Source organism: Ustilago hordei, assembly GCF_900519145.1.
Source record: "Ustilago hordei strain Uho2 genome assembly, contig: UHO2_contig_25, whole genome shotgun sequence".
NCBI lineage: Eukaryota > Fungi > Basidiomycota > Ustilaginomycetes > Ustilaginales > Ustilaginaceae > Ustilago > Ustilago hordei.
In genome coordinates, this window is record NW_024545257.1 from 131,805 (window position 1) to 157,869 (window position 26,065).

The 26,065-nt window shown below is 50.4% G+C and overlaps 3 protein-coding genes across 3 annotated transcripts; 1 reads left to right on the forward strand and 2 right to left on the reverse strand.

Moving 5' to 3' along the window:
• Window positions 1-343: 343 nt before the first annotated feature.
• Window positions 344-2,774, forward strand: UHO2_07246 (uncharacterized protein; the record flags this gene model as incomplete). The annotated part of the gene is made up of 3 exons (XM_041555062.1): window positions 344-647; window positions 718-972; window positions 1,081-2,774. 3 exons carry the CDS (start codon window positions 344-346, stop codon window positions 2,772-2,774), a joined length of 2,253 nt encoding a protein of 750 aa, XP_041410996.1.
• Window positions 2,775-6,867: 4,093 nt separating this feature from the next.
• UHO2_07247 (uncharacterized protein) lies at window positions 6,868-8,487 on the reverse strand (the record flags this gene model as incomplete). Its single annotated transcript, XM_041555063.1, has 1 exon — window positions 6,868-8,487. The coding sequence occupies one exon, from the start codon at window positions 8,485-8,487 to the stop codon at window positions 6,868-6,870; it is 1,620 nt and encodes a 539-aa protein (XP_041410997.1).
• Window positions 8,488-9,271: 784 nt separating this feature from the next.
• UHO2_07248 (uncharacterized protein) lies at window positions 9,272-15,079 on the reverse strand (the record flags this gene model as incomplete). The annotated part of the gene is made up of 1 exon (XM_041555064.1): window positions 9,272-15,079. The coding sequence occupies one exon, from the start codon at window positions 15,077-15,079 to the stop codon at window positions 9,272-9,274; it is 5,808 nt and encodes a 1,935-aa protein (XP_041410998.1).
• Between the last annotated feature and the right edge of the window lie 10,986 nt (window positions 15,080-26,065).

The window sequence follows — 26,065 nt, forward strand, 5'->3', positions numbered from 1 at the left end:
TTGTAACATAGCCTTGCTTCCCTTCCCAAGCAACCATTTTATGCCCAAATCTTTTCCGGTCCAGTCTGATTGTCGATGCGATGTTGACCACGACGACTTGCTTGCTAATGATGATGACCCCCAACCGCCCCCCCCTCCCGGATCTCCGATTCGATCGAATTTTCCCCGATTCGTCATCAGATCGGGTCCTCCAGTCCAGACGCGCACGCCTTTCTCTTTGAAAATCACGTGATGCAAACTGGACCCTCGACACTCAACCCGCTCCTCCATCTTGGCCACCACCTCTTCCTCCTTCTTCACCACCAACAGCACGCTCACCAACCCCGCAGAGGAGCTGCCAAGGATGCCGCAAGAAACACTCACATTCCCGCCACTCTACTGTCTTATCGGCGCATATCGTCTCGCGCACGATCCATCTTTGTACAAACCGATGTGGACCAAATGCTCCAAGGCAGCCAAACAAGCGATCATCCTTTCCTCTCTCTGGGCAATCCTCTCTTGGCCACTCCAGTCGCTTTTCGTTCGCTACTTCATGTCTGCCTCCGCCAGCGTAGCTGGGTTTGGTGCCGTCTACTCGAAACTCGTCGAAACGGCGGGTGTGACTGGTGATAGCCTTGCCTTTAGAATTCCTGTTCCTTCTTTCCAGAGTGAGTTTTGCATCCCTTCCTCCTGCTGGCAGAGCTCGGCTGACGTAGCTTTTCTATTGCTCGTCGCTAGCATTTGCGACTTTTATGTTTGTCATGGGCCAGGTTGATGCGATCATGCAGTTTTCCCTCCGAAGAAAGCTGAGAGAATGTAGAAATACAGCTTACATCCAAACCGTGAGATCCAGAGGAAAAGCGGCCGATTGGTGGTCAGAATATACAGAGGAGTTTGCAAACCCCCCGATCGAGAAGGCGATCAGGGATGCGAAAAAACAAGGATGCTATCTTAATCTCGCAAGCCCCCTGGTTCGATTCTTTATCGTCAAAGGTAAGCACTCCCTCAACCCTACTGGCTTCTCTTGGAGCTCAAAGCTCCGCAACGTATCGCTGCGTTATGCTGACCTGGTCTTTGTTTCGCTCTTTGGCATGTGTGCAGTACTCCTGCTCCCCATGCAGTTCATCCCGTTCTTCGGCATGGCCTTGGGAGCGGCACTGCGTTCTTTAAGCTATGCTCGACTACTGCACCAAAACTTTTTCCAAGCGAAACGCATGTCGCCCTTGCAAGTGCAACTCTGGATTACCGAAAGACAGTCTGCCTATCGTTCTTTCGGTTTTGTTGCTGCACTGATGGAACGAATTCCTCTCATCGGCCTCATCTTTTCTGTCAGCAACCAAATCGGCGCTGCCATGTGGGCACACGACCTTGAGAAGAGGCAACAAACTTTCCACTCCTCCTCTTCTGCAAACTCGGTGGAACTGGAAGAGTACAAGAAGAAACCCTCGCTAAACAAGCTTTATAAGCAGGTTCGACGTGATCAAATCCCCGACGACGACGGCGATAGTGGCCATGGCGCCAATGATGCAAAAGGTGAGCACTCTTCTTCCCCCTCCCACTCGCTCCTCCCAGGCGGTAAAAGAGGGGGAGAGGGTGGGCGGTTTAAAGCTGACGGCTTGGCTGTCTTGCGGAGAGGTGTTGATGAGCGTGCAACAGCCGTATTTACATGTCTAAGTTTTACTTTCCCACTCAAACTTATCTCTCCCCACATCAGTGCCAGGAATGCTTCCCTCGACATCCTCAAGCGAACACCGTTGAACCTTTCCCCTCCTTCGACGCGCGTGAGCGAGTGCAAAGCGCCGAGTGTAATGTACATTCTAGGATATGGCGGGGGGTTGGTTTCCGGTGATAGTGTAGACTTGGATGTTGATGTGGGTAGTGGGTGTAGTTTGTTGATCCTTACCCAAGGCAGCACTAAGGTTTTCAAGACTAGGAATAGTAGGCCGACGCAAGGGGTTAGTACTGCTGCCTTGCCTCGCACTCCCGAACAAAGGGCAGGGGAGGGGGGAGGGGGTGAGATGGTAACGAGACAAACTTTTCGATTCTTGATTCGAAAGAATGCTACCTTGGTACTGCTCCCAGATCCAGTGACATGTTTTGCCAGCGCTCGCTACGATCAAACGCAACGATTCGATCTTCGAGATCGCAACACCTCGTCCCTAATCATGCTAGATTGGATTACGCCTGGTCGAACTTGCGTCCCCCCTACCCGTTCCGCTTCGAATGCGGCCAAGTTGAACCATCTCGATGCGCACACCCCCTCGCCTTCGCCATACACCAACCCGGCGAGGGAGATGAAAGATTACAGCATCCCAACCCGCGATCCCGAACTATGGTCTTTCGATCTCTATCGCTCGCGCAACCAAGTACGCATATGCCCCCCTCCGCAACCTGTTGCTACAGACCTCCTCCTACTCTCCCAAGCTCCCTCGACCCATAGCACGCAAGATGGAGCCAGAGGGTTGAAACCTACGGATTTGGCTAGAAGGAATCATCCCTACGGCTGCTATGCTACCCTTATGCTAGCTGGTCCGGACGCGGAAGGGATAGTAAAGAGATTGACTGACGAATTCGATGCGATCCAGCAGAGGCCAAGTAGCAAAGTGGACCCTAGAGAGGTCATCTGGAGTCTTTCCCACCTCCAACACCAAGCGATTGGCGCCGATAGGGGTACAGTGGTAGTGAGGATAGCAGCAAGCGATAGCCAAACCGTAAGAAAATGGTTGTCCAAGAGACTGGTAAGTTTAGAAACTGTCCTTGGCACACATTTGTATCGTCAAGCACTCGGTTCCTAGCCATTCCATGTAAGCCAAGTGGACGAGGTTGTGTCCAACATTGCAGCTTGTCCACGAGAACTACTGGTACATGATCCCTGAAACCAAGACCATGTAACAAATGTCTGTGGAATAAGACTTGATGTGCCTACCGATCCTGCAACATACTCTGCTTTGACGGCTGAGTCTGAGCGACACTTTTGGACATACAAGTCCCAAGTTACTACACCACCAAAGATGCTTATGACCAAACGTGATGTGTTGCTCCTATCTGTGTTCAGATCTGAAGCTGAAACACTGCTTGCATCGCTTCTTCAGTCACTTTCGCCATGTGGCAGACTAGGCCATTAACTGCATATGAAACATCTCACCTGACAGTGTTTGAAATCTATAACAACCTACCCACAAACACCAGATACTTAGCTTTCAAGCCTCGGTTGATCTCAAATTTGAGAGCAGCCTTTGGGTGAGTATGGACATGGGGATCCACATTTTCTCTTGTGTCTTAATGCATTCCTTTGTGATCTCCCTCTTCTCCCAGTCATGTGGGACCTTGATCTTGAGCAATTCCTTTGCAGGTCCATTGTTGGTGATCTTGCATTTGTCAATGATGACTTTGTTGGCCTGTTCAATTTGGTCTCTACACAGCAAAATAATGAGCATCTCATCAACATATACCACAATGATTACCTGCAATTCACCCACACCTCTAAGGTAGACACAAGCTACATTGAGCAACAGGAAGAAGCCCAATCTTTGCAGGTGCACATCCAGCTCTTTGTGCCATTCCTGTCTAAATCACTTTAGTCCATAGAGACTCTTGATCAACTTGTATATCTTGCCAGCTGGTTCCTCTGCACCCTCTAGCAGCTTGAGATAGATGTCATGGTGCAGCTTGTCATTGAGATTTGCTTGGCTCATGTCAATAGAGTCAACTCCCCAGTTAAACTTAGCTGCAATTGTTAGGATGGTTGGAATGACATCCCTGGGTACCACTGGGGCAAAGATTTCATCATAGTCTGCCCCTTCCTTTTGAGAGAAACAATGTGCACAAAACCTAGCCTTGAACTTGTATGGAATGTTATTTGCATCTCTCTTGGCCTCAAGCACCAGCTTGGAGTCAATGAGGCTTGCATCCTTAGGCTTGTCCATGGTCTCCCAACTGTGCATGCTCTTGAGTCGATCCATTTCAGCTTTGATTGCTTTGCACCAATGAAGCTGATCAGGTCCAGTCAATGCTTCCTTTACTGATAGTTTGAGATTGGTGGTTGAAATTGCATAAGCACTGGCATCATACTCTCAGAGAGGGCCTATGTCCACAAGTCTGCCTCAGCATCAAAGTTTCTCTTGGAACCTGTGCATTTCTGGTGTGGATGGGAACATGTTCTGGTAGATTTGGAGTAACTCAGTGAGTGTAGTTGGGTGTAACCGTGAGAACATCTCTTGGGTTGCAGCAAACTTGTTGTGATAGTTCTGAGCCTTTCACATCAACAGTTTCTCTGAGAATGCAGGATCTTGAACATGACTGTTAAGTTCCCCCAGTGGTAATGGTGATGTTGGCACCAGAGCAGTTTGGTATTTGTTATCCATTGAACTGGCAGATGCTTGATCCAAGGGCACAGTTGGTCAAGTTGATACAGATTCATCATTGATCTTGTTATCCAGGTATTTGAAAGTGGCATCTGTGGGTTTGGTAGGTAAAAATGTCCCTTCTTAAATTCTGTATCTGGTTCTGAAGGCAGGTGGTAGGCATTGTTGATGGGTTGCTGCTGCAACTCTTTGTTGTGCTTGTCAAAGTTGTTGTATCCAAGGTCTTCAATATCAGCCAAGTCATTGTAATATAGAGCATCTGTATCCTGGATTGGCATTGTATCTGTGTGATTGTTCCACAATTTGTCTTGCAAGAACTGTGTGGAATTGGACCAGAAGACTGGCAGATTGTGGCTTGGTGCTAAAAATTTCCATTCTTTGTGTTCTTTGTCATAACCAACAAATATGGCAGAGATGGCCAGTTCATTGAGTTTCTTGTACTTTGCTTTTGGTATATTAACCCATGTGAGGCATTCAAAGGTCCTGAGCAGATCAAATGGCCCTGCAGATCTTTACCAAAGAAGATATGGTAAGGTATCCAGTTGTTGATGTTTGGCAAGAGGATTTTTGTGAAAACAGTGGCTTTGGCAGCAAAAGGCCAGAACATTAGCAACAGGCAATGTGGGTGCATCATGGCAATCATTATTCCCCTGATCATCCTAATGGTGTGCTCTGCTTTACCAATCTGTTTGCTGGTGTAAGCTGGCGTTTTTTGCCAGCAGAAGCCTGCCTTGTTCTGCCAACTAGTAGCTGCTGTTGAGACCCATTTGCAAAGAGATTTGAGTTTGCGACTTGTCTGTATCTCAGCATAATGGATCTGTTCCTTTAAGACCTGTAATGCATCTGATTTTGGTCAGAGTGGCTGGACATAAGTAAAGCTTGAAGCATCCTTGACGGCTACCAACAGACACATGAATTTGGTCTTCGTTGACAAGCATGCCATACCAGTGTCATCGAGAGTGGTGAAGCAGTTCTGATAAGAGTTGGCATACCTGGCCTAGTCAATGAGCATCTTGACCTTAAGGATCTCAGGAAGGTGGTGGCCCATGGATTTGGCTTTGGCCCAGTGTTTGTTGATATGGGTGATGAGCTTGCAGACATTGACCTGGTACATATGAATCCTCCTGACCTTGTTGAGCAGGGTTGACTCAGCAATCTTCTCCATCTTTGTGAGATCCTTCTTGAGCCTGCAGTAAAGGTTGTGCAGTTTCGAGGGCTCCAAGTTGGCAGGTTGGACAAATAGGTAGTTGATGTTATAGTTGCCAGCAAGTAGGGTGCTACTCTGGAGAATGCATTATACTCCTTATCTGGAGGTGCAATAATACCGTCAAGGTGTTTCATGTCAGCTGGCCAGTTGGACAGAATACCTCTGAAGCAAAGGTTCCAAGTGTACCAGTTTCTGGTCATGAGCTTGGGCACCTCCTTGAGGGCATCATGGATACAGGAAAGTTGTTGTTGCAAGTCAGAACAGCATAAGGGCTTCTTGTATATGTCAGAGTTGCTTGCTTTGTTGCATTGAGTGGGTTTGATGAGCATACCTCAAAGCACTTTGGGGCTCAGCTTCGAGATGGTGGCAATGCTCTATCGTCTTTGTCTTTGTTCGAGTCGTAGCGCAAGGCAGTCTGCACACTAGGCAGAAATTGCTTGCGAGGTGCAGTAGGAACCTCTTCATCCTGTGCATTGTCTGATAGTGTGCTGCTTTCGGTGTTAGAATCATGGATTATGGCCTTTCCTCGGGTAGCAGAGCAGGCAAGGATACAGTTCTGGCAGCATGGTGAGGCAAAAGCAATATTCCCACAGCAAGAGCATTCAGACTCTTAATCTGTTCAGCAATGCACAAGCAAGGAGCAGCAAAGCGGATAGCAATCGTGATGATTAGAAGACAACTAAGTACAAAGCAATGCCAGGTATATATCTCTACTGACGGTCAGTGTTTGCATATGTGGAATCAAGTGACATGTATGATTGCATGCTATCACAATAGGGGCAAGCGGATGTTGACATGGATCTTAGTAGCATTGGTGGCTGATGACTGACGACGGTGAGCAAGGTTGGCAGACATGTTAGAGTAAAAAAGGAGAGGTCCTGTCATTTCACTGGCTTAAGCCGAGTGTTCTGCCATTCTTACGTCGCAGCAATGATCCCCTCTGTACTGCCGTGTCGAGCAGCGTTTGTCGGCGAGTTTCGATCTTGTCTCTCTCACTCGCCATGCTTCACCTTGGTTGGAAGGGAAGATTGCCCTTTCCTCATGTGTCGCTCTGTCTTGCGTGGCGGGAAGGACGAGGATCGCAACTCGTCTCGTCGCTGTTATTCGCGATCTTTGCCGTCGTCATTGCGTGTTCGTCGTTGTAGTAGGCAGCCATACAACTCGCCACCAGAAAGAACGCATGGATGAAGACCCTGAAGAGGCAAAGTTGACGCCGGATTCCCACCTCAAACACCTGCGCTCTTGGATTGTTGCTATGTGCAAGTGCATTCGTTGCAGAGAGGTGGGGTAAGATACATGGCTCCATTTCCAGAACGTCTATGGTAAGCGTTTGTAGCCGCTTTTCTTGCCAGGTGAGGCTGATGGATTGGCGACCGAAGGTTCTGCTCCACCAATGTCGTCCGTTGTACCCGCACCGGTGCTTGTGCTTGTGCTTGGTGGGGATGCAGGGGTTTGTGCTGCTGGGTGTGTGTTTGCGTTTGGCCACCGTGCGGGAGCTCCTTGTTCTCCACTGGCTGCTTGGTTGGAGGTCGGATAGGGTGTTGCATATGCTGAAGGAGGAGCTGGGTATCCTTGATGCTGACCATATTGAGGCGGATAATACATTCCGTATCCAGGAGGATAAACTCCTAGTCCTGCATTGAGGCCTTCCTCAATCTTCCTCACACTCGCTTCCTTCGCAGCTTCACCCCTCAACCTCGCCCACCAACGCCTCTTCTTCTCCCCCACACGCCTCTTTGCTCCCCTCGCTGCGCCTGAACCCAAGCCAACTCTCCTCAAGCGTTGCAATCTCCTCAATCCAACACCCATCGTAATGCCTACGGCTATGACGGCGACTCCACTAACTCCAGCAAAAGCATAGTCCATCTCCTCCATGTGCGACTTTAGGTTCATACCAAACAACCCTGCCCACAAAGTGCCTGCACTGATGCCCATAGTGGCAATACTAGTCTTCAAATCCAATGCCAAGAGCTTGTTTCTGTTGTTGTCCAAAATAAGTTCCACGACCTCCTGGGTGTTGCTGATGTCGGAGGATAATTGTGTTGTTTCCGAGACGACTTCTTCCACTTGTTTATCGAAAGATTCGAGCAGTAGTTCCAGTTCGTCCATTTCGGGTGGACCGCTGGCTTCACCTTCCGTGATGGTGGAATTGTTGGAACAGGGTGGCGGAGGAGGATGGGAGAGATACATCAATCCCATATCTTCTTCATTCTCCAAGACCTCAGTCACCGCATTCTTCACCGCTTTTGCTCGCGAAAGAAAAGCGTTCAACTTCCTGGACACTTGCAGCAGAGTCCTTAGTTTCTCGCGATCAACATCATCATCGAGATCCTGAAGTATGTTTGAGGTCCAGTTACGAACGACTCCCAATTCAATGCGTAACGCATCCAATACCGACACTAGAATCGACTCTAAAGCTCGAAATTCATACGCCAAACCACCGGCACTTGCTCCTGCTCCTGTTCCTGCTCCTGTTCCTGCTCCTGTTCCTGCTCCTGTTCCTGCTGCTGCTGCTGCTCCACCTCCAACTCCGCAGCCAATGCCAGTTGCATTACCGGACCCGTCGGCTCTGGAACCCCCCGCAGCGGCGGAAGAGAGGGATTTAAGATTATGCTGTAAATTATAAACAAAAGCACTATTAAGCTGACTATCCGTACTACCATAACTATCAAATAACAGCACTTTATCCTTCTTAATCATCGCTCTGATATGAAGTATATTGACCAAAATGCCACCCCTCCTGGCTAAAATCGTGGGTACTAAGTTTGGTACTCGAGAGTCGATTTTCCGTAGATCTCGCGGTTCGAGGCCATGATCGGAACATAGACGAGATTTTTTAAACACACCCGATGTACTAGTCGCTGAACCCGAGGAGTCGAAGATTGTACATCGCAGCAAGATATCTGGCGACAGATGCGTTGTCGTCGTAGTTGGCATATAAGAGCTAGGTGTGGAGGGGGAGGGTGATGATGGAGGGTAGGGCGGTTGAGAATTTGGGATGGGAAAGTTGCGATCATGTGAAGTGGTTGAGAGGTTGCGTGCCACGCAAGCTTCTCGAACGGGCGAGAAGGTGATGCTGGATATCGGGAGAGAGATTCTGGAAGCTATCCTTGTGTTCACGATTGGTGCTGATGGCGAGGCTGAAAATGTGGCCAATCCTGTGCAAGGTTGCTGAGGTGATGTGGCCGTTGTTGCCGTTGTTGCCGTTGATAGTGACCGAGCTCGCCTAGTAAGAGCACAGTTTCGACTGCCACTGCTGATGGACGCCACCGACCACGCCGATCGCAGCGCCGTATTTGATGACAACCGCATCCTGTGCCGTGGAAGTAGGCAGTAATGGAGCGTGTTCCAACAGAAGTATCCGTTGGTCGATGCTGATGATGATGGTGTTGAAAAGCTAACCCTCACTCCTCCTTCTCGAAAAACTCAGCCTCGCTCACCAAAAAAAAAAAAAAAAAAAGAAAAGAAAAAAAGAAAAGAAAAAAAGAAAAGAAAAGAAAAAAAGAAAAGAAAAAAAAACCTCCTCCACTCTAAACCCTCTTCGCCCTCACGCCCTCACACCCTCACACCCTCACACCCTCACACCCTCACACCCTCATACGTTGTAAGCCCTGATCGCTTCAGACCCTCCCGCAACCACACATTCGCACCCTCGGAGAGAAATGACATAGATGAGACAAAGCGTAGTACTGCTACCATCGCCAGAGCTTTAGCATAAGGATTATTGTTCGCCATGTTGAGACTTGACACTCTGTCCAGCAGCACTAAACCCACTTAGATCGGGATCGAACCATTCCAGATCGCTTCCCCCTACTTCCCCTCCTGGTGTGGGTGTGGGTGCTGAGGGTGCATCCCGGTTTCCAGCTGAAGACTTGGTTGGGCTTGGGAGGGCGTCTTGGGATTCCCCCTCTTCCTCTTCCTCTGCTACTTCGCGTTGTTCCTCAACCACCGCTTGGTCCGAAGAGAGAATGTTGGTACGGGAGCAAGAGGAAGGGACCATGGTGGAATCCCCGATCGTGGTGTCTCCTGGAAGGCGCATACCTGAGCTGGAGACAGAGATCGATTGTGACAGTGTATGTGTTGTCGAGCAGGTTTGTTGGGAGAGTGCTGGTGAGGATTCGGTTGATACCGCCCCTTCCTTTCCATCGTTTGCGGCGGAGGAAGTTTGGGAGGAGGAGGAGGAGTTGGTGGTGGTGATGGTGGTGGTGGCAGAATTAGAACCGAGTAAGGATGGAAGAATGGGTGCTTCCCTACCACTCCTCCTATCTCTTCTTCTCGTAGTTCTAAACGCACTTGCACTTGGCGTCCCTGCCCCTCCTTCACCACCGTTGCCATCCTCACCACCTTGCAACTTGGCCAGCATCGCCGCTGCAACGTCACTCGGACTTCCACCCTGTCCCGCACCTCCTGCACCACTCATCGAATCTTCGGATCCACCACGCTCACCCCCACCAACCCCACCTTCAGCCTTGGCACCCTGCAATTGAGGATTAGCATTTGTCTGCCTCCTCTCCCTGGCCTTTCTCCTCTGTTTATGCGGTCCTCCACCCCCACCACTCCTCAGACTACCCAGTAGTGTTTCCAACACTGCACTATCATCCACCCCAGCCTCTTTCCTCGCTAGAGCCTCCTGTCTTTCCTTCTCCCTCTCCTCCGCCGCCGCTCTTCTCTTGGCCTCCAAGGCCCTTTGTTCCCCTATCCTGACGTTGTCGAGTTTCACCTTCTTATAGGCTGCTAAGAACTCTTTAAAAATCCCAAAGAAATCTTCCGTCTTCATTACTTGATTCCCAAACCCTCCCAATCCACGCTTCTTAGGATCCGGTCCTTCGCCAAAGTACTTCAACGCCTCTCCATACACTCGTTCCGTGAACTGAACTTGATCGTTCAACCGCTGCAGCTCGCTAGCTGCATCGTTGAGGAAAGGGAGCATGATTTTGACGTAGGGATCCTGCAGGTTTTCTTCGCTCTCGTCAAGCAGGCGATCGAGCTCTTTACGATGTTGGAAAGAACCGGATTTAAGTTCGGCGAGATCTCTCCTCAATTCCCAAAGTTGAACACGACATGCTTCCGCCGGTAACTCTAGTTCTTCCATGAAGGCCTCCACTTCGGGAAAACACTTGCTGATAGTCCTCTCGATGAAATGCAAGAGTGTTGTTCCATCGCTCGCCTTGGTATCGACGAGCTTGTTGATAGAGGTGATCTTAAACCCGAATGCTCCGCCCTGAACACCGGTCGAGTTGAGATAATTACCCATCATCAAGATCAAACTCAGCAATCGCGCAAACGCTTTGGCCTTCATCAACCCTTCCGATGCATCTCTAACCTTGACCGTACCTGATTTGATCAGATCAAACGTCTCTTTGTACTTTGTCATATACAGCAGACCCTTAACCTTATCTTTCAGATGCGGTACTGTCATGAGCAACACTACCAATCGATCTGCTGGGTGGAGCAAACGTAGTTCTTCGTCCGATGCATTCCTGTATTCTCCCAACTGACCCTTGGTTTCTGACTCGGGATAGTGCCGTAACAGCTCGGTCAAGAAGCTCTGATCCAGAACGGCCTCGTTACAGTTGATGATGTGATGCGCAACCTCTTCGGGCGAAGCCTGCTTACTTTCGGTCAAGCTAGATTTGACTCGTTTGAGAACCATTTCGATACCTTGTCGAGTTTGCAGGCTGAGATGCGTCTTGAGTTCGATCTTATCCTTCTTTGCTGTGTTGGCAAATTTCTTGACGGGTTGCTTGGCTTTGAAATCCTCTTCCATCTCATCGAACAAGCCCTCCTGCTGAAGCATCTTGACGATTTCTTCTTCATCAGCGGTAAGTTGATGCTGGCCGAAGATGGTCTCAGCAGCATGTTGTGGAGAGAGCTTATCCCATTGGAGCTGCTTCATTTTGGTTCGAGCCATAGCAAGCACTTCTTTGCGACTGAGAGCATGGTTTGCGAACAAGCCAGCAACACCGGGTGCAGGAGGCGCGGCGATGGGACCTGCTGGACCGAGGTTCGTCGGTGCATAAGATGCTCGGACGTTCATCATCGAATTTCGATAAGCACCGTCTTGGGTCGGCGATTCCGTGATGGATCCGGGCGGCGGCGGTGCGGGTGGAGCAGGTGTACCCATGACGGAAGCAAGCATGGATCCTGGACGAGACGAGTCTGGAGTGGAGAAAGCAGATCGCGTGTCGGCACTGATGCCTCCGCTGCTGCTCTGGGAGAAACCAGGTAGCATTCCAGGTGGTGCGGGGGGAGGAGGCGGTGGTGGAGGTGGAGGCATGGCCGCTGCATCGAGCAATGCTTTCTGAGCCGGGGAGACACCTGGCGCTGCTGCTGCCATTGAGGGGAGAAGCATGGGCAGAGGCGGCGGAGGAGGAGGAGGAGGAGGTGGTGGTGGTGGCGGTGGCGGTGGCGGTGGCGGTGGCGGTGGCGGTGCACCTCCTGGAGGGGCCAAACCCCCTGTCGACCCGACTGCTGCTGCGGGAGGTGCGGAAGCAGCCTCGTCCACGCTTGCAAGTGTGACAGTGGGCTTCTTCTTTCCTCTACCAGCCAGCGACTCGTCGTCCGAATCCGAATCGTCTTGGCGCTGACGTCGAATCTCGTCGAGCAAAGTACGGACAGCAGGATGAGAAGTCCTCTTGCCATTGCCCTTAGGGGTAGGAGCTTGTGCTTTGCGACGTCTCGACTCTCTGGCATCGACCATTCTTGAGGCAAGATCCGTGTTCTGAGCCATACCTGCCGCAAGTGTAGCTTGAATCTTCCACTTGGCAGCCTCTGGATCCAAGGGTTCTTCATCATGTCCCTCGTGCTCCTCCTCCTCTGCCTCCTCTTCCGCCTGCTCTGGCTCGACTGCATGCTCACCAACACGACGTGCCAGGATCGACTGCCTCCTAACACTCGCACTGATCCTCTTCCTGTCCTGATCACCCCCCGCCACAGCGGGAAATTCGGGGACTGGCGGCACTTTTCCGTTGCCATGCTTATTCTTTCTGGCATTCGCCTCCAACTTTCTTATCGTCTTATTCCTCTCCAACTGCTTCTCCAACGTATCCACCAACTGTTTCCTATCCAACTGACCTTTGCCGGGTGCGGCTAGATCACTTACATCCATCTGTGCCTCCCTCAACATATCGTACAACTCTCTAATCTGGATCTCCAATGCGACCACTCGATCGATGTAAGCTTTTTCCATCTCGTCCATCTCGTCTCGAGCTGCACCTGCATTGCCTCTGGCGAGGGAAAGATCGTCTTGGAGCTTTTCGATCTGTTCTTGAAGCTTGCCGATGAGGCCGTCTGATCCGGCTTTGAGTTTGGCTTCGAGTTGCATTTTGTCCTGCTCGAGAGCGGCTGCTTTTGCTTTTGCTTTTTGGAGCTCGGACTGGATCGAGTTGATGTGATCTTGATCTGCGAATCGTGAGAGAAGGTTGTTGACTGATACGCCTAGCAAGGAGGAGAGATCGTTGCCCTCGACAGCGCCTTTTCGATCCATGACGACGGAAGTGACCATGGAATCAATGAGCTGATAGTAATGCACCAGATCATCACCCTCTCTTCGAATCAACAAGAAATGCTGCAAGGCGGACAAGAAAAAGTCATATGCCCTCGACCCTTGCACTTTACCGACGATCGCACGAAAGACATCGAGAGGATCGCTCAAATCGGTAAGCACCTCCTTGTTGAAAGTCTCGACGACATCCTCGTGATCCGCCTCTGCACCTTTTTGGAAGACTGCAATCTGGACATCCAGATCGGGATTCTTGAAGGCTCGCATCTTGATCAAGATCCTCTGTAAGCCGCTTGCTTCCATCTGGTGGCGCAGATGCACTCTCACCTCGAACTCGGGCACAATGTCGGAATTGAGGATAGCGTTGATGAGGAACATGTTGTTGATCGCATACTCGTTTAGGCTTGATTCGTGCGGACCGACAACGCTAAGCTTTTTGACTTCATCAGAGGCACCGACCATGGAGCCCATCTTGCCTCGGCCGTCAATGGTCTGTTCGAGGATGCGAAACCATGCGTCAAATCTGCCGTGATCGCCTTGGCTGGTCTTGAGATGGTCAAATGCTTTCAATACGAGCCTGTGACCGGTTGGTTTGTCCCAATGACAGAGAAAGAGGAGGATGTCGGCTGCTTGCTTGCGTGTTGTGAGCTGGAGAGAGATCATCGAGTGGGTGATGCCGCTGATGCATTTGGGCTGTGCAAGGGCATCGTTGGCACCAGGTTTGGAGTTGAAGAGCGATCTGAAAGCCTTCAAGACTTCATACTCCAAGGCTAGATCATTGTCATTCTTGATGCCCTTGGCATGCAAGCCACTAAGAAAGCTAGCAAGGACAGGCGTTCCCTTGGCCTCGACGAAGCTCTGAATCCAACCAATCGCACAGGTTCGCAGAGTGACTGCCAAGGACTCGATGTGCTTCGTGGTGACGGTTCCGTCCATGAATTTCTTGATGAACCACTCTGGAGAGTTTCGTGTGATGAGGAGACTTGAGGCAGCGCCGGCAGGCCCAGCATGGCCGGCATGTTGGCGCCTGTTGCGATCGCGTTCCTTTTCAGCATGCCATTCGGTGAGTTTATCGTTGTAGACGAGAGTCCATTTCTTGTCGACGCTGAAACCGAGCATGTTGCGACGTGCTGTCTCCTTGAGTTCGTCCGAGAGGTTACCTCCAGGTAGGTTGAGGAAATCGCGCTTGTCCATAAGCTCAGCGAAAAGACGCTCGACTTGGGCATCTGGTGGACGTTGAAGTACAAAGTCGGGTGCTTTGCCTCCTCCTTGTGGCGCCGCGGCATGCGAACGATGCTGCTGCTGCGGGTGATACGAGTCTCGACCTAGACTAGAATGAGTGGTGCTGGCACCAGGAGCGGAGCCTGCTCTACCATGATCGGGATGCGAGAATGCAGCTGTGCTGGCAAACGACATGCCACCGAGCACATCATGCGGCATCTGCGCTGCGCCGCCGTTGTAGCGGATGGAGCTGCGATCGTTAGCGAGACCTGCACTGGTGCTTGAGGTATACCGCGACGAGCGCGTACCATTGGGAGCAAAGCTGGACGAGCCAGACTGGATCGAATCGTGCGTGCCTACGCCATGCCGAGAGGAAGAAGCACCGGAGATGTTGCGACGATGCGAAGAGAGGCCACCGCTGGAAGAGATGGTGGAGATGATGGACGAGGTGGAAGGATAGGGGGCAAAGTCGTCGACGGTCGAGTAGGCGCTAGAACGATGAACGCCGCTACCGAGGGCAGGATTGCCAGAGGGGTTACCGATAGAGAGCTTGGAGCTGGCCGGAGAAGAGTGGATCGCAGGAGAGTGGATCGCAGGAGAGTTGGACGCAGGAGAGTTTCTCGGAGGAGAGTTGGTGGGAGGAGAGTTGGTGGGAGAAGAGTTGGTATGGTGTGAGCCGGTGGCGAGAAAGTTGTCGAGAGCGTTGGGTGCGCGCCCACTAATCCTCGGTTCGTATGGCATCGCTTTGTCGGCTGCTTCCGAGTTGAACTGGCGCGAACGCTTTTTGCGGCCGAAAAGCGAGTCCATTATTGCCGCTAATGATCCGAGCACTGAGTGGCGTTATGGTGGATAAGGGTCAGCCTCTCGGCACGCCCGATTCGCAATGACTGATACGCTTCGGAAGATGCCGAAAGGATCGATGCTGGCAGAGCGATCACGCAATCATCAAGGGCGAGGATGGCGACAATGACGACAATAACGACAATGATGGCGTGATCCCACCAGGCTGAGTCGGTCAAACTGAGTGCAATCGATCCTTATCCCAGAGGTCGAGGATTGCTGAGCCAACGTAGTTAGTCCTAGTTGTAGCCGTAGTTGTAGTCCTAGTTGTAGTCCTAGTTGTAGTCCTAGTTGTAGTTGTAGTCGTAGTCGTAGTCGTAGTCGTCGTCGTCGTCTTCGGATCCGCTTTGCTGAGAGAGAGAGAGAGAGGGGCAATTAGGGTATATCGTATAGAATGGTGATGGCGATCCACTTGCAAGCGACGGCATCCAATCTCGAGATAGCAATCTACTCTAGCCAGTGTGAACTGCAACGCTCAACTCAACTCGACTCAACTCAGACTCAACTCACACACACTTTGTCCCTTGGTCTTTGCTGGCGCGCACACTCGAACCTCTTTCTCTCTTTTCTTTCTTTCTCTCTTTTCTTTCTTTCTCTCTTTTCTTTCTTTCTCTCTTTCTCTCTTTTCTTTCTTTCTCTCTTTTCTTTCTTTCTCTCTTTTCTTTCTTTCTCTCTTTTCTTTCTCTCTTCCCGTCTGGACTCAGTCGCACGAGACGAAACTAAAACCAACTATAATAACACAAACCAAGTGGATTGCAGGCAAAGACCCCCTGAGGTCCTCGAAGCTCAACAAGCTGGCTCCCAGCCTGCCAACAGCTGCAGTGTTGCCTGTGCAGCAGACAGCAGTCACTGCAGAGGGGCTGGAGGCTCCACCAGGTTAGAGGACAGGGTCCTGCCAGGAAGCACCAGGAGGGACAAGGGGGCTGTGCTGGGTGGCATAGAGGGCAGAGGCCACAATTGTGCAGCACTCAACAGCAGAATGGTCAACATATCACCAATAGCAGTTGGAATTCCACTGTCCAAGGAGCTTGATGGTGTTGGCATCAATGCCCTGCAAAGTCACCCATGTGGCTGCCCCACAGCAAAAGGAGTGCCTAGCATATTGAGATGTGTCAAGGCCAAGGCAAGAGAGGGCTGAGCAAAGGTGATGGAGGAAGAATGAGCAAGTGAGTGGCTTGTGACCATCAAGCAACCCAAAGAGGGGTGGTGTTGGGGCAGTGGACTGAGGGGCAGAGGTGGCAGGGGGCAAAGTAAGGACATTCCACATCCCCCAACCTTGGGGACAATGAGAGGGGTCCCAAGCTGGAAGGGGTCCATCTTGGAGGCCAGCAGGAGGAGGATGGCATAGTCCTTGTGCCAGATGACTGAACAGACCAGCAGCTGGGTTGGTGTTGTGGAGTCCCCACATAACCTCACCACACTGCAAGAAGCAGGCAAAGGAGACAGAGAAGGCCACAGCAACAACCTGCCAGTTCCATGCTCTGAGAGCTGTGGACTGCTGGAGCTGCTCAAGAATGGCTCAGAGCAGGGGGAGGGTAATAGGGAGCTTGGACTTTGCTGGTCAAAAGCTGTGAGTGCATTTGATGCCTTGGACAGCTTGCTCCAAACAGCCATGAGAGAAGGTGCCAAGGGGGAGACCAAGGTCAATGTGCCAGGAACAGAGGCCATTGAGCTTGTGTTTGATGCTGTGGAATGGCTGGGTCCAGGCCATGTTACAGACCCATTTGGTGAGGAACAAGTCCAAAGCTGGGAAGGGGGGTACCCTAGGCCCAAACTGGCTGCAAATGAAGGACTGGTACCAGTCTGGAATGCCCATGCTGCACTTGCAGCTGGATTCGGCCAGGCCTCGCCAGATGTAAGTGGTGGCAAGGGCCAAACAACCCATGGCATCAATAAAGGCCTTTGGGATTCTGTGGGGTTGGTGGGGAAGAGGAGCTGATGGGTGATGGGAAAGCGGTGCTGTATCACACGGAAATGGCAACGAGAAAGGAGGTCAGCCAAGAGGTTGTCCTTTGAGGTGACACAAACCGGATGTAAGGTGATTGTCAGAGGTCGCACACCCAAAACCTGATATCTGTAATAGAACTGCATCTATTACGAATCCTGTTGAGATATGTGACAACACTTGTGGTATTGCAATTCTTGCTGAGGTATGTAGTAGAGATGTCTCTATTACTTTTCTTGCTCAAAAATGCAGTAATGGTTTTGCTATTGCAGGTTTTGACTAACTGCTGTGGACACTCCATCCAGAGGTAGCTTGGCATGATCAATAACTTGAATGTATTGCAAGACACCAGAGGTCTGGTGTGATTGAGATAGTTGATGTTGTTGACACGAGTGTCCAGTGTGTCAACTGAGTGCTTGAAGTGATCCCTGGACTGCAGTGGATGACTGCCTTCAGTTCTATCTTTATCCAGACCACTGGTTTGCTATGAACTGCCTTCAGACATCAGTGAGTGGTGATATGACACATGTGCTACAATGGAAGCAATCTACTAGATTGCAACTACACTGACTGGAAACTAATACATACTTATGCTAAAGTGGTAACTAGTTGTGTATGGTGTAGAGTGGATGGGGATCCACTCACTTGCTATGACAAGGAGCATGGTTATATAACCATCCCTGTGACGTCGCCTGCAACACTGCTCCTTCCCTGGGAGGTCTTGTCAACTCTGCTCCTCCTCCTCATCCTTCCTATCCTGTCCATCCTCCTGGTGCTATTTCTTTACCACTTCTCTCACTTTGTGCAGATGGATGGTTCTCATGCTACTTCATCATCATCAGGGGTCAGTCCCACCTCATCTGAGTGGCGACTTGCATCCATTCATTACCCTCCTGTCATTAGCACCCATCTGTTGGCATCGACTTCATTGTTGTGCAAGGTCCCTACTTCATACAGTGGCAACTGTCCTCCCCTTGTACAGTATCCTCCCCTGGTCATATCAGCAATGGGGTGCCTCCCTGACCAATTCTCATGAGACCTGTCATACTCAGTGTGATATTGTAATCCCCACTGAACTCTGTGGTAATGGCTTTGTTCCTACTGATCCTGGCAAGTTATGCTATAGGCTCATTTCTCCTACTGATCTTGGTGAATTCTCCCTTAAGCTCTCGTGTAGCCCAATCCTGCGATTCCTGCGCTCCTTCATATGACTTCAACTTCTTCTATCCTCCTGCGCATCCGGCTCCTATGACAGTGAAGTGGTGCAGGAAGCAGAGGCCAAAGATCTTGCGGAGGAGGGTCTGTGTGAGAGGATCATGAGAGCGACCAGTGAAGAGGCTGAACTTGACATTGGTGTTGTTGATGTGTAGGACAATGAGGCATGGACCAGTCCAACGGCCAGAGAAAGTGTGGAGTGCCTCCAGGACAGCCAGAGCCTCCAGGAACTGAATGTCTTTTGCCCAATGACGGCAAGGCACCTCCCAAGAGAGGGTTGCCAAGGGAGCCTCCATGAGGCCCTGGTGGGCACTGTTACGGGATCGGGAAATCGGGTAACCAAACCGAACATAGTGAGCAGCAAAACCACTACACCAGCTAGACCCTTAGCTGGTGTACCCAATTCACACAACACTGAAGTATAAGCATTTTCACTCCCAAATGCTCTGGACTTGGAGAATGGAATTCCTATTCCAGTGACATTACCCCCCTGTTAAACTCTGTGGTCCCTCACAGAGGCTACAGGCAGTCTGCATAGCGGCCCAAGCACAAGGTTTGGCCATTCGTTGATGTAGTGCATGTGATCAGCCTTTTTCTCAAGGCCTCACACAATCAGGCTCATCATTATGTAAGTGCATGTGCAAGCCTCTAGGTTTTACAGCCAGGGGATGGTGAGATTATTCCACAAGTTACTCCACATGTAAGCATGTGAGGAAAAAGCACCTAAAACTCACTGACCAGCATGGGAATTGAATGAACAACAAGCTAAGGGTCTAATGTTACAGGATCAGGAAATTGGGTAACCAAACCAAACATAGTGAGCAGCAAAACCACTACACCAGCTAGACCCTTAGCTGGTGTACCTGATTCACACAACACTGAAGTATAAGCATTTTCACTCCCAAATGCTCTGGACTTGGAGAACGGAATTCCTATTCCGGTAACAGGCACCATACCCATGCTTGGACGTGTTGGTCCAGATATGTTCAATGACAAGGGGAGAGGGTTGGAGAAGGGAGTGACCCAGCCATGTCTGTAAGGTGGATTGTCACCATCAGAGTTTGGCTGTGGCAGGACGAGAAATTTGGCAGAGGGAGAAGGGGTGACAATAAGCTATCTTGGAGGTGTTGTATAGGTGTCACAAGTAAGCATCGATGAGGGTCCACCTCAAGCAGGCGGCCCTTCTGAAGGTGGGTTGCAAGCTCGAACCGCAGATGCAACTGGCCCTGGTAATCCAAGGGAAGATTGTTGACAGCATGGAAGCAGTGTTGGTGGCAAAGGGGGCCTGAGTATGCCAGGTGAACCCTGTGCTGGATGGCACCCAGGAGTTGAGAGACAATTTGGTGATTGGGGTAGTTGCAAAGTGCATGGTGCCAGTGGTTGACAGCTGCTTGCATCAAACCATGGTGGGCTGGAAGCCCACCTGTGTGGTAAAGAGGCTCGCTCACTGTGGTGTTGGGCCGTGATGGCGCCCGAAGAGTCTGGAGGGGTGCCAGTTGAGCTATTGCAAGGTCAGCTGATGGCACGCAGGGAGGATTGGTGGGAGAGGGAGAAGAAGAGTTGCTGAGCGCGAACGGGAGACCAGAGCGACCAGCTGTGATTCGGCAGGACTTGGGTAGGGAAGGACACGTCGCTGTGAGGGACTGGGGCCGTGTGGTGCCGCTGGAGCCTCTTGGGATGGGACAAACAACCAGTGGAGGTTGGCCAGGGGTGAAGGCTGGTGGGGAGGTATTGGTTGGTGTTGCTTACTTTGGTCGAAGGCCCAGTGGGTTGAGCCATGCGAGAGCAAGTCTTTGATGGGTGTGGGCTGCCACAGGTGAGGCACACGTGCTTGTGGATGCACAGTCACTGGTCTGTGCCAGAACATTGGCCCTGGTTCCACAACATGCAAGTTGTCATGGGCCTGAATGCTCAAGAAGCAGGAGGGTCACTGGTTCATATGGAAGGAGCACAGGTATCGGAGATCTAGTCGATACCAGTAGAGAGCATGGTCGTAGTGCAGTCTCCATGGAGACCATGGACTCCTATGGACTCACATGCAAAGGAGCACCAAGCCCATATGTGAGGAGGGCCAGGCACAGCCATGAAGAGGACCAAGCTCAAGGAGCATGCAGATGGTTACCACTCAGGGGCTCGAGAGACAAGAGTCAAAGGAACCGTCACTGGTCAAAGGAGAAGGAGCAGTGTATAGGGAACCAGCAAGCAGGTCCTGAGGAGGAGGAGCAGTGTTGAAGGAGTCGACACAGCTCAAGAGGCACAGGGGTGCCAAGCAAGCAGGATAGCAAGGAGGAGGAGCAGTGTCAAAGGAGTTGATAGCTCAAGGAGGACAGGAGTGGTGCTAGAGGGGCCCCCTGTACAGTACTCGATGAAGAAGGTACTCTCTGGAGAGAGAGAGCAGGAGCAGCATCGCTGGTGATGCTGTGAAGAGGTATATAACCATGCTTTCTCATCATCATAGGTCGAGTGGATCCTCATCCACTCTACTCACCATATAACTAGTTATCACTTCAGCATAAGTATACATTAGTTTCAGTCAGCATAGTAGCAATCTATCAAGGTTGCTCCTCATTGTAGTGCATGTGTTGTATCACCACTACCTGATGTCTGAAGGTGGTTCATAGCAAACCAGCAGTCTGGATATAGATAGAACTGAAGGCAGTAGTCCACTGTGGTCCAGGGATCACTTCAAGCATCAAGTCAACACACTGGACACTCATGTTGATGCCACCAACCTTATCACCAACACCATCAACCCCATCATCATCAACACTCACACCAGACCTTGGTGTCATCATAACCTATGTATTGATATTGATTGTGCCAAGCTACCCCTGAATGGAGTGTCCACAGAGGTCAGCCAAAACCTACAATAGTATATACAATGAATGCCACCTGCTGTCATTGCACAACTTGATAGTCACCAAGCAATGTAGCTCATCAAGACCAATACCAAGACAATAGCTGTTGCACAGTTTGATAGTCACTGAGTATCTTGACAGGCCGACCTGGGTTTCAGGCACGAGACCCCTGACACAGGGTATGGTCTCCCCATCCATCCTGTTCTATCTGACCCTTACTGCTATCCTGCCCATCCTATCATTACTCCCTTGCTGAGGTGATGATCCTCCAGCATCGACCTCATCATGCTCAGGGGCCTCCTCCCACCTCATCTGGTGGCGAGGTCCCTGGTTCCCTGCTTTTCAAATGGCCATACCTTTGATCTCGGTGGGACACCCTCATCTGGTCATGGGGCTGGTTGATCCACTTTATCTTGGGCCAGTCTCAGTGAAACTTCCCAATACCCACCATCCCAACCATTCTCAATGAGATTTCCTCCCAGCTCATTGTCCAACCATTCTCAGTGAGATTGGTCAGCATCCCTGGGTCTCGACCAGTTCTGCTTCTGATGCACCAAGCTCATTTCGATGGCTGCGCAGCACGGCTGCTTAATATCTCTGCGCTGGCCCTGTGACAGTTGGGTGTCAGAGGTCACGTGCCTGAAACCTGATATCTGTAATAGAACTGCATCTATTACAGGTCCTGTTGAGATATGTGGTAGAGTGCTGTGTGTTATTATTCTTGTTGGGATATGTCATAGAAAAGCCTCTATGACTTTTCTCACTTGAAGATGTGGTAGATTGATTGCTATTACAGATTTTGACTGACTGCTGTGGACACTCCATCCAGAGGTAGCTCAGCACAATCAATAACAATGAATGTATTATGAAGACACCAAGGTCTGGTGTGAAAGATGTTGTTGATGCTGACATGAGTGTCCAGTGTGTTGACTGAGTGCTTGAAGTGATCCCCAGACTGCAGTGGATGACTGCCTTCAGTTCTAATGATCAAGAGAGCCAGACTTCTGGATGAACTGCCTTCAGGATGTTGATCAGTGTCAATGAGCAGTGATACAACACATGCACTACAATAGAAGCAATGTCTTACAATTGCTACTGTTGACAGACTACTAAGTATACTTCTATGAAAGCCATAACTAGTAAAATATGGTGTAGAGTGGATGGCAATCCACTCACTTACTATGACAGGGAGCATGGTTATATACCTTTCTTGCAGCATTGCCCATGACATTGCTCCTCCTCCTTGTCCCTCCTATCCTCCCCATCCACCTTGTGATCCCACTTGTTGGCACCTCTTCCCTTGCCTCCTGTGGATGGATGGACCTCTTGCTGCCTCATCTCTGTTAGGGGCCAGTCCCACTTCATCTGAGTGGCGACTTGCACCCTTTCATCACCCTCCTGTTGTTGGCACCCACCTGTTGGCACTGACTTCATCATCATGCCAGACCCCTACTTCATCCAGTGGTGTCCTCTCCCTTGTTTGGTATCCTCCTCTTGCTGTATTGGTGATAGGGGTGCCTCTCGAACTGATTCTTGTGAGGTCTGTCATACTTAGCATGGTATTATGATTCCCACTGAACTCTGTAGTAACAACCTCATTCCTGCTGATCCTGGCAAGTTATGCCATAGAGTCATTTCTACTACTGATCTCAGTGAACTCTGCCTTAAGCTCTCGTTTAGCCTGATCCTGCGATTTCTGCACTCCTCTTCATATGACTTCAACTCTTCTTGCTTCCTGCGCATCTGGTCCCATGACATTGGGCACCGCTTTAATGAACTGGCAGTGAGAGGTAGAGGTGGAAGGTGCCTTGACAACCAAGAAGCCCTCAATGATGACCGGGGCTGGGTCCTCCTGTGCTGGAGCACCTGGCCATGATGGATTGGCCCATTTAGGGAGGTTGTAGATGTCAAGTGTGTCTTGGTGGACCTTGTTGATGAGGTCAAGGGACAGCCATGGGTAGGTAATGGCAGACTGGTACTCACCAAAGCATGCAGGAAAAGCTGGATCTAGCAGAGCTAAAGGACCATCCATGGCTTGAGGGGGATTTGAGCTGACTCCCAGTTGGGGATGGTGGATAGCACCTGCTACCTTATGAAAGGCTTTGGCGATCTTGTCCTGAAAGAACTGGCAAAGCTTGCCAATGCTCGCAGAAAGGTTGGAGCATGTCACAAAGTGTTGGCCAGGAGCCGCTGGTGTTGTGGTTGGGGCAGAGGCGGTGGTGGAGTTGATATTAGAAGCAGGCAAGACAGTTGGGGTTGGAGCCAAAACAGTTGGTTGGACAGGCACGGGAAGGCCTACAACAGGTGCAGGGAACGGGTCTGGTAAGGGTCCAGTGACGGTTGGGTCTTGAGAGGGTCCTGTGGCGTTCGGGACTTGGTGGGGTCCGGTGGCGGTCGGCTCTTGGGAGGATGGCTGTGTCAGAGGTCATGCGCCTAGAACCCGAAATATGTGATAGAGGTTGCCTAAATCCAACCTTGGCAAAATCTGTTGTAGAAGCCTTCTATTACTGTTTCTGCCAGAATCTGCTATAGAAGCCTTCTATGGCTGCTCTTGCTCAAATATGTTGTAACTGAGAGTTATCACAGATTCCAACTAACTGCTGTGGACATCTGGACCACAAAGAGTACTGCCTTTGGATGATGTCAAGAAGCAGTGATACAACACATGTGCTACAATAGAAGCAAAGCTCTGCAATTGCAACTGTTTGACAGAATACTAAGTATACTTATTGTGAAGTTATAGCTAGTAGAGTTAGGTGTAGAGTGGATGGAGATCCACTCAACTACTCTGACAAGGAAGCATGGTTATATATGGATGTTTCCCACAGTGTTGCCTGCAACACTGTTACTGCTCTAGGAGGCCTCCTCTGACACTGCTCCTCCTCCTCTCATTCCTCCTAACAGTCCTGACTACCTACAATGTCACTCGTTGGCACTGTTTCCCTTACTTCCTGCAGATGGAGAGTCCTTGTGCTGCTAATTGTGCTATTACTGATTCCAGCAGGCTTCATTGTAAGATCCTGCTTGTACCAATTTGGACAGAATCTGTTGTAGAGCCTCTCTACTACAGATCTCAATGAACTCTGCTGTAAACCCTTGTTTTGCCCAATCCCTTGATTCCTGCACTCCTCCTCATATGACTTTGGTTCTTCCTGCTTCCTGTGCATCCAGTCCCATGACAGGCTGAGACGAGTGAGGAGCAGTGGCACGGGAGTTCCCTGTTCAGCAGTCGAGACAAGAGGAGGTGGTGCAGTACTGGAACCGCTGGTGGCGAAATGAAATGATGGGCTTGGAGAGCTTTGTCAGGGGTCTCGCGCCTGAAACCCAGGTCGGTCTGTCGAGATACTCGGTGACTATCAAACTGTGCAACAGCTATTGTCTCAGTATCAGTGACTATCAAGTTGCGCAGTGACAGCAGGTGGCATTCGTTGTATATACTATCGTAGGTTTCGGCTGACCTCTGTGGACACTCCATTCAGGGGTAGCTCGGCACGATCAATATCAATGCTATGATGACACCAAGGTCTGGTGTGAGTGTTGATGATGATGAGGTTGATGACATTGGTGATAAGGTTGGTGGGTGTTGATGATAATGAGGTTGATGGTGTTGGTGATAAGGTTGGTGGTGTCAACACGAGTGTCCAGTGTGTTGACTTGATGCTTGAAGTGATCCCTGGACCACAGTGGAATACTGCCTTCGGTTCTATCTTGATCTGGACTGCTAACCTGCTATGGGCACCTTTGGATGTCAGGTAGTGGTGATACAACACACACACTATGATGAGGAGCAACCTTGATAGATTGCTGCTATGCTGACTGAAACTAATATATACTTATGCTGAAGTGATAACTAGTTATGGTGAGTAGAGTGGATGAGGATCCACTCGACCTATGATGATGAGAAAGCATGGTTATATACCTCTACTCAGCATCGCCAGCGATGCTGCTCCTGCTCTCTCTCTCCAGAGAGTACCTTCTTCATCGAGTACTGCTCAGGGGCCTCTCCTGCTTGGCACCCCTGTGCCTCTTGAGCTGTGTCGACTCCTTCGACACTGCTCCTCCTCCTCATGACCTGATGTCAACTCCTTCGACACTGCTCCTTCTCCTTTGATCAGTGACAGTTCCTTTGGCTCTTGTCTCTCGAGCCCCTGAGTGGTAACCATCTGCATGCTCCTTGAGCTTGGTCCTCTCCATGGCTGTGCTTGGCCCTCCTTTGCATGTGAGTCCATAGGAGTCCATGGTCTCCATGGAGACTGCACTACGACCATGCTCTCTACTGGTATCGACTAGATCTTCGATACCTGTGCTCCTTCTATATGAACCCGTGACCCTCCTGCTTCTTGAGCATCCAGGCCCATGACAAGCTTACAAATGCAACAGCATTATTCCATGTCATTCATTGTGGTGCAGAAGGTGGTGAGGTTGCTGGAGCTGTGGTGGCTGGGACCTAATGGTGTCGCTGAGCAGTGCCAGGAAGGTGGGGCTCCGAACTGTGGCACTGCGGGACTGTGCTGAAAAGAAGAGTGAAGAATGACAAACCAGGCTGCTTATCATATGCCTGGCTTTTGGAGAAGATGATGGTAGTGAAGAGAGAGTGGAGAGCAGACTGATGTTGTGAAGGCTAAACTCTTGTGTGGAAGCAAGCTTTCATTTATCTTTTTTCTTTTTTCTTTCATTTTTCTTTCTTTTTCTTTTTCTTTTTCTTTTTCTTTTTCTTTTTCTTTTTCATGATTTAATTTCAGAAAGAAATGCCTGCGTGTCTCCCGAGCGAAAGCACCACACACACACACACACACACACACACACACACACATACACATACACACACATACACACACACACACACACATACATGCTGTCAATCTGATGGCTTGGATCAGCACCTTGCCAGATCTACACTTGACATAATCCAAGGGACCATTCACTTCGATAGAG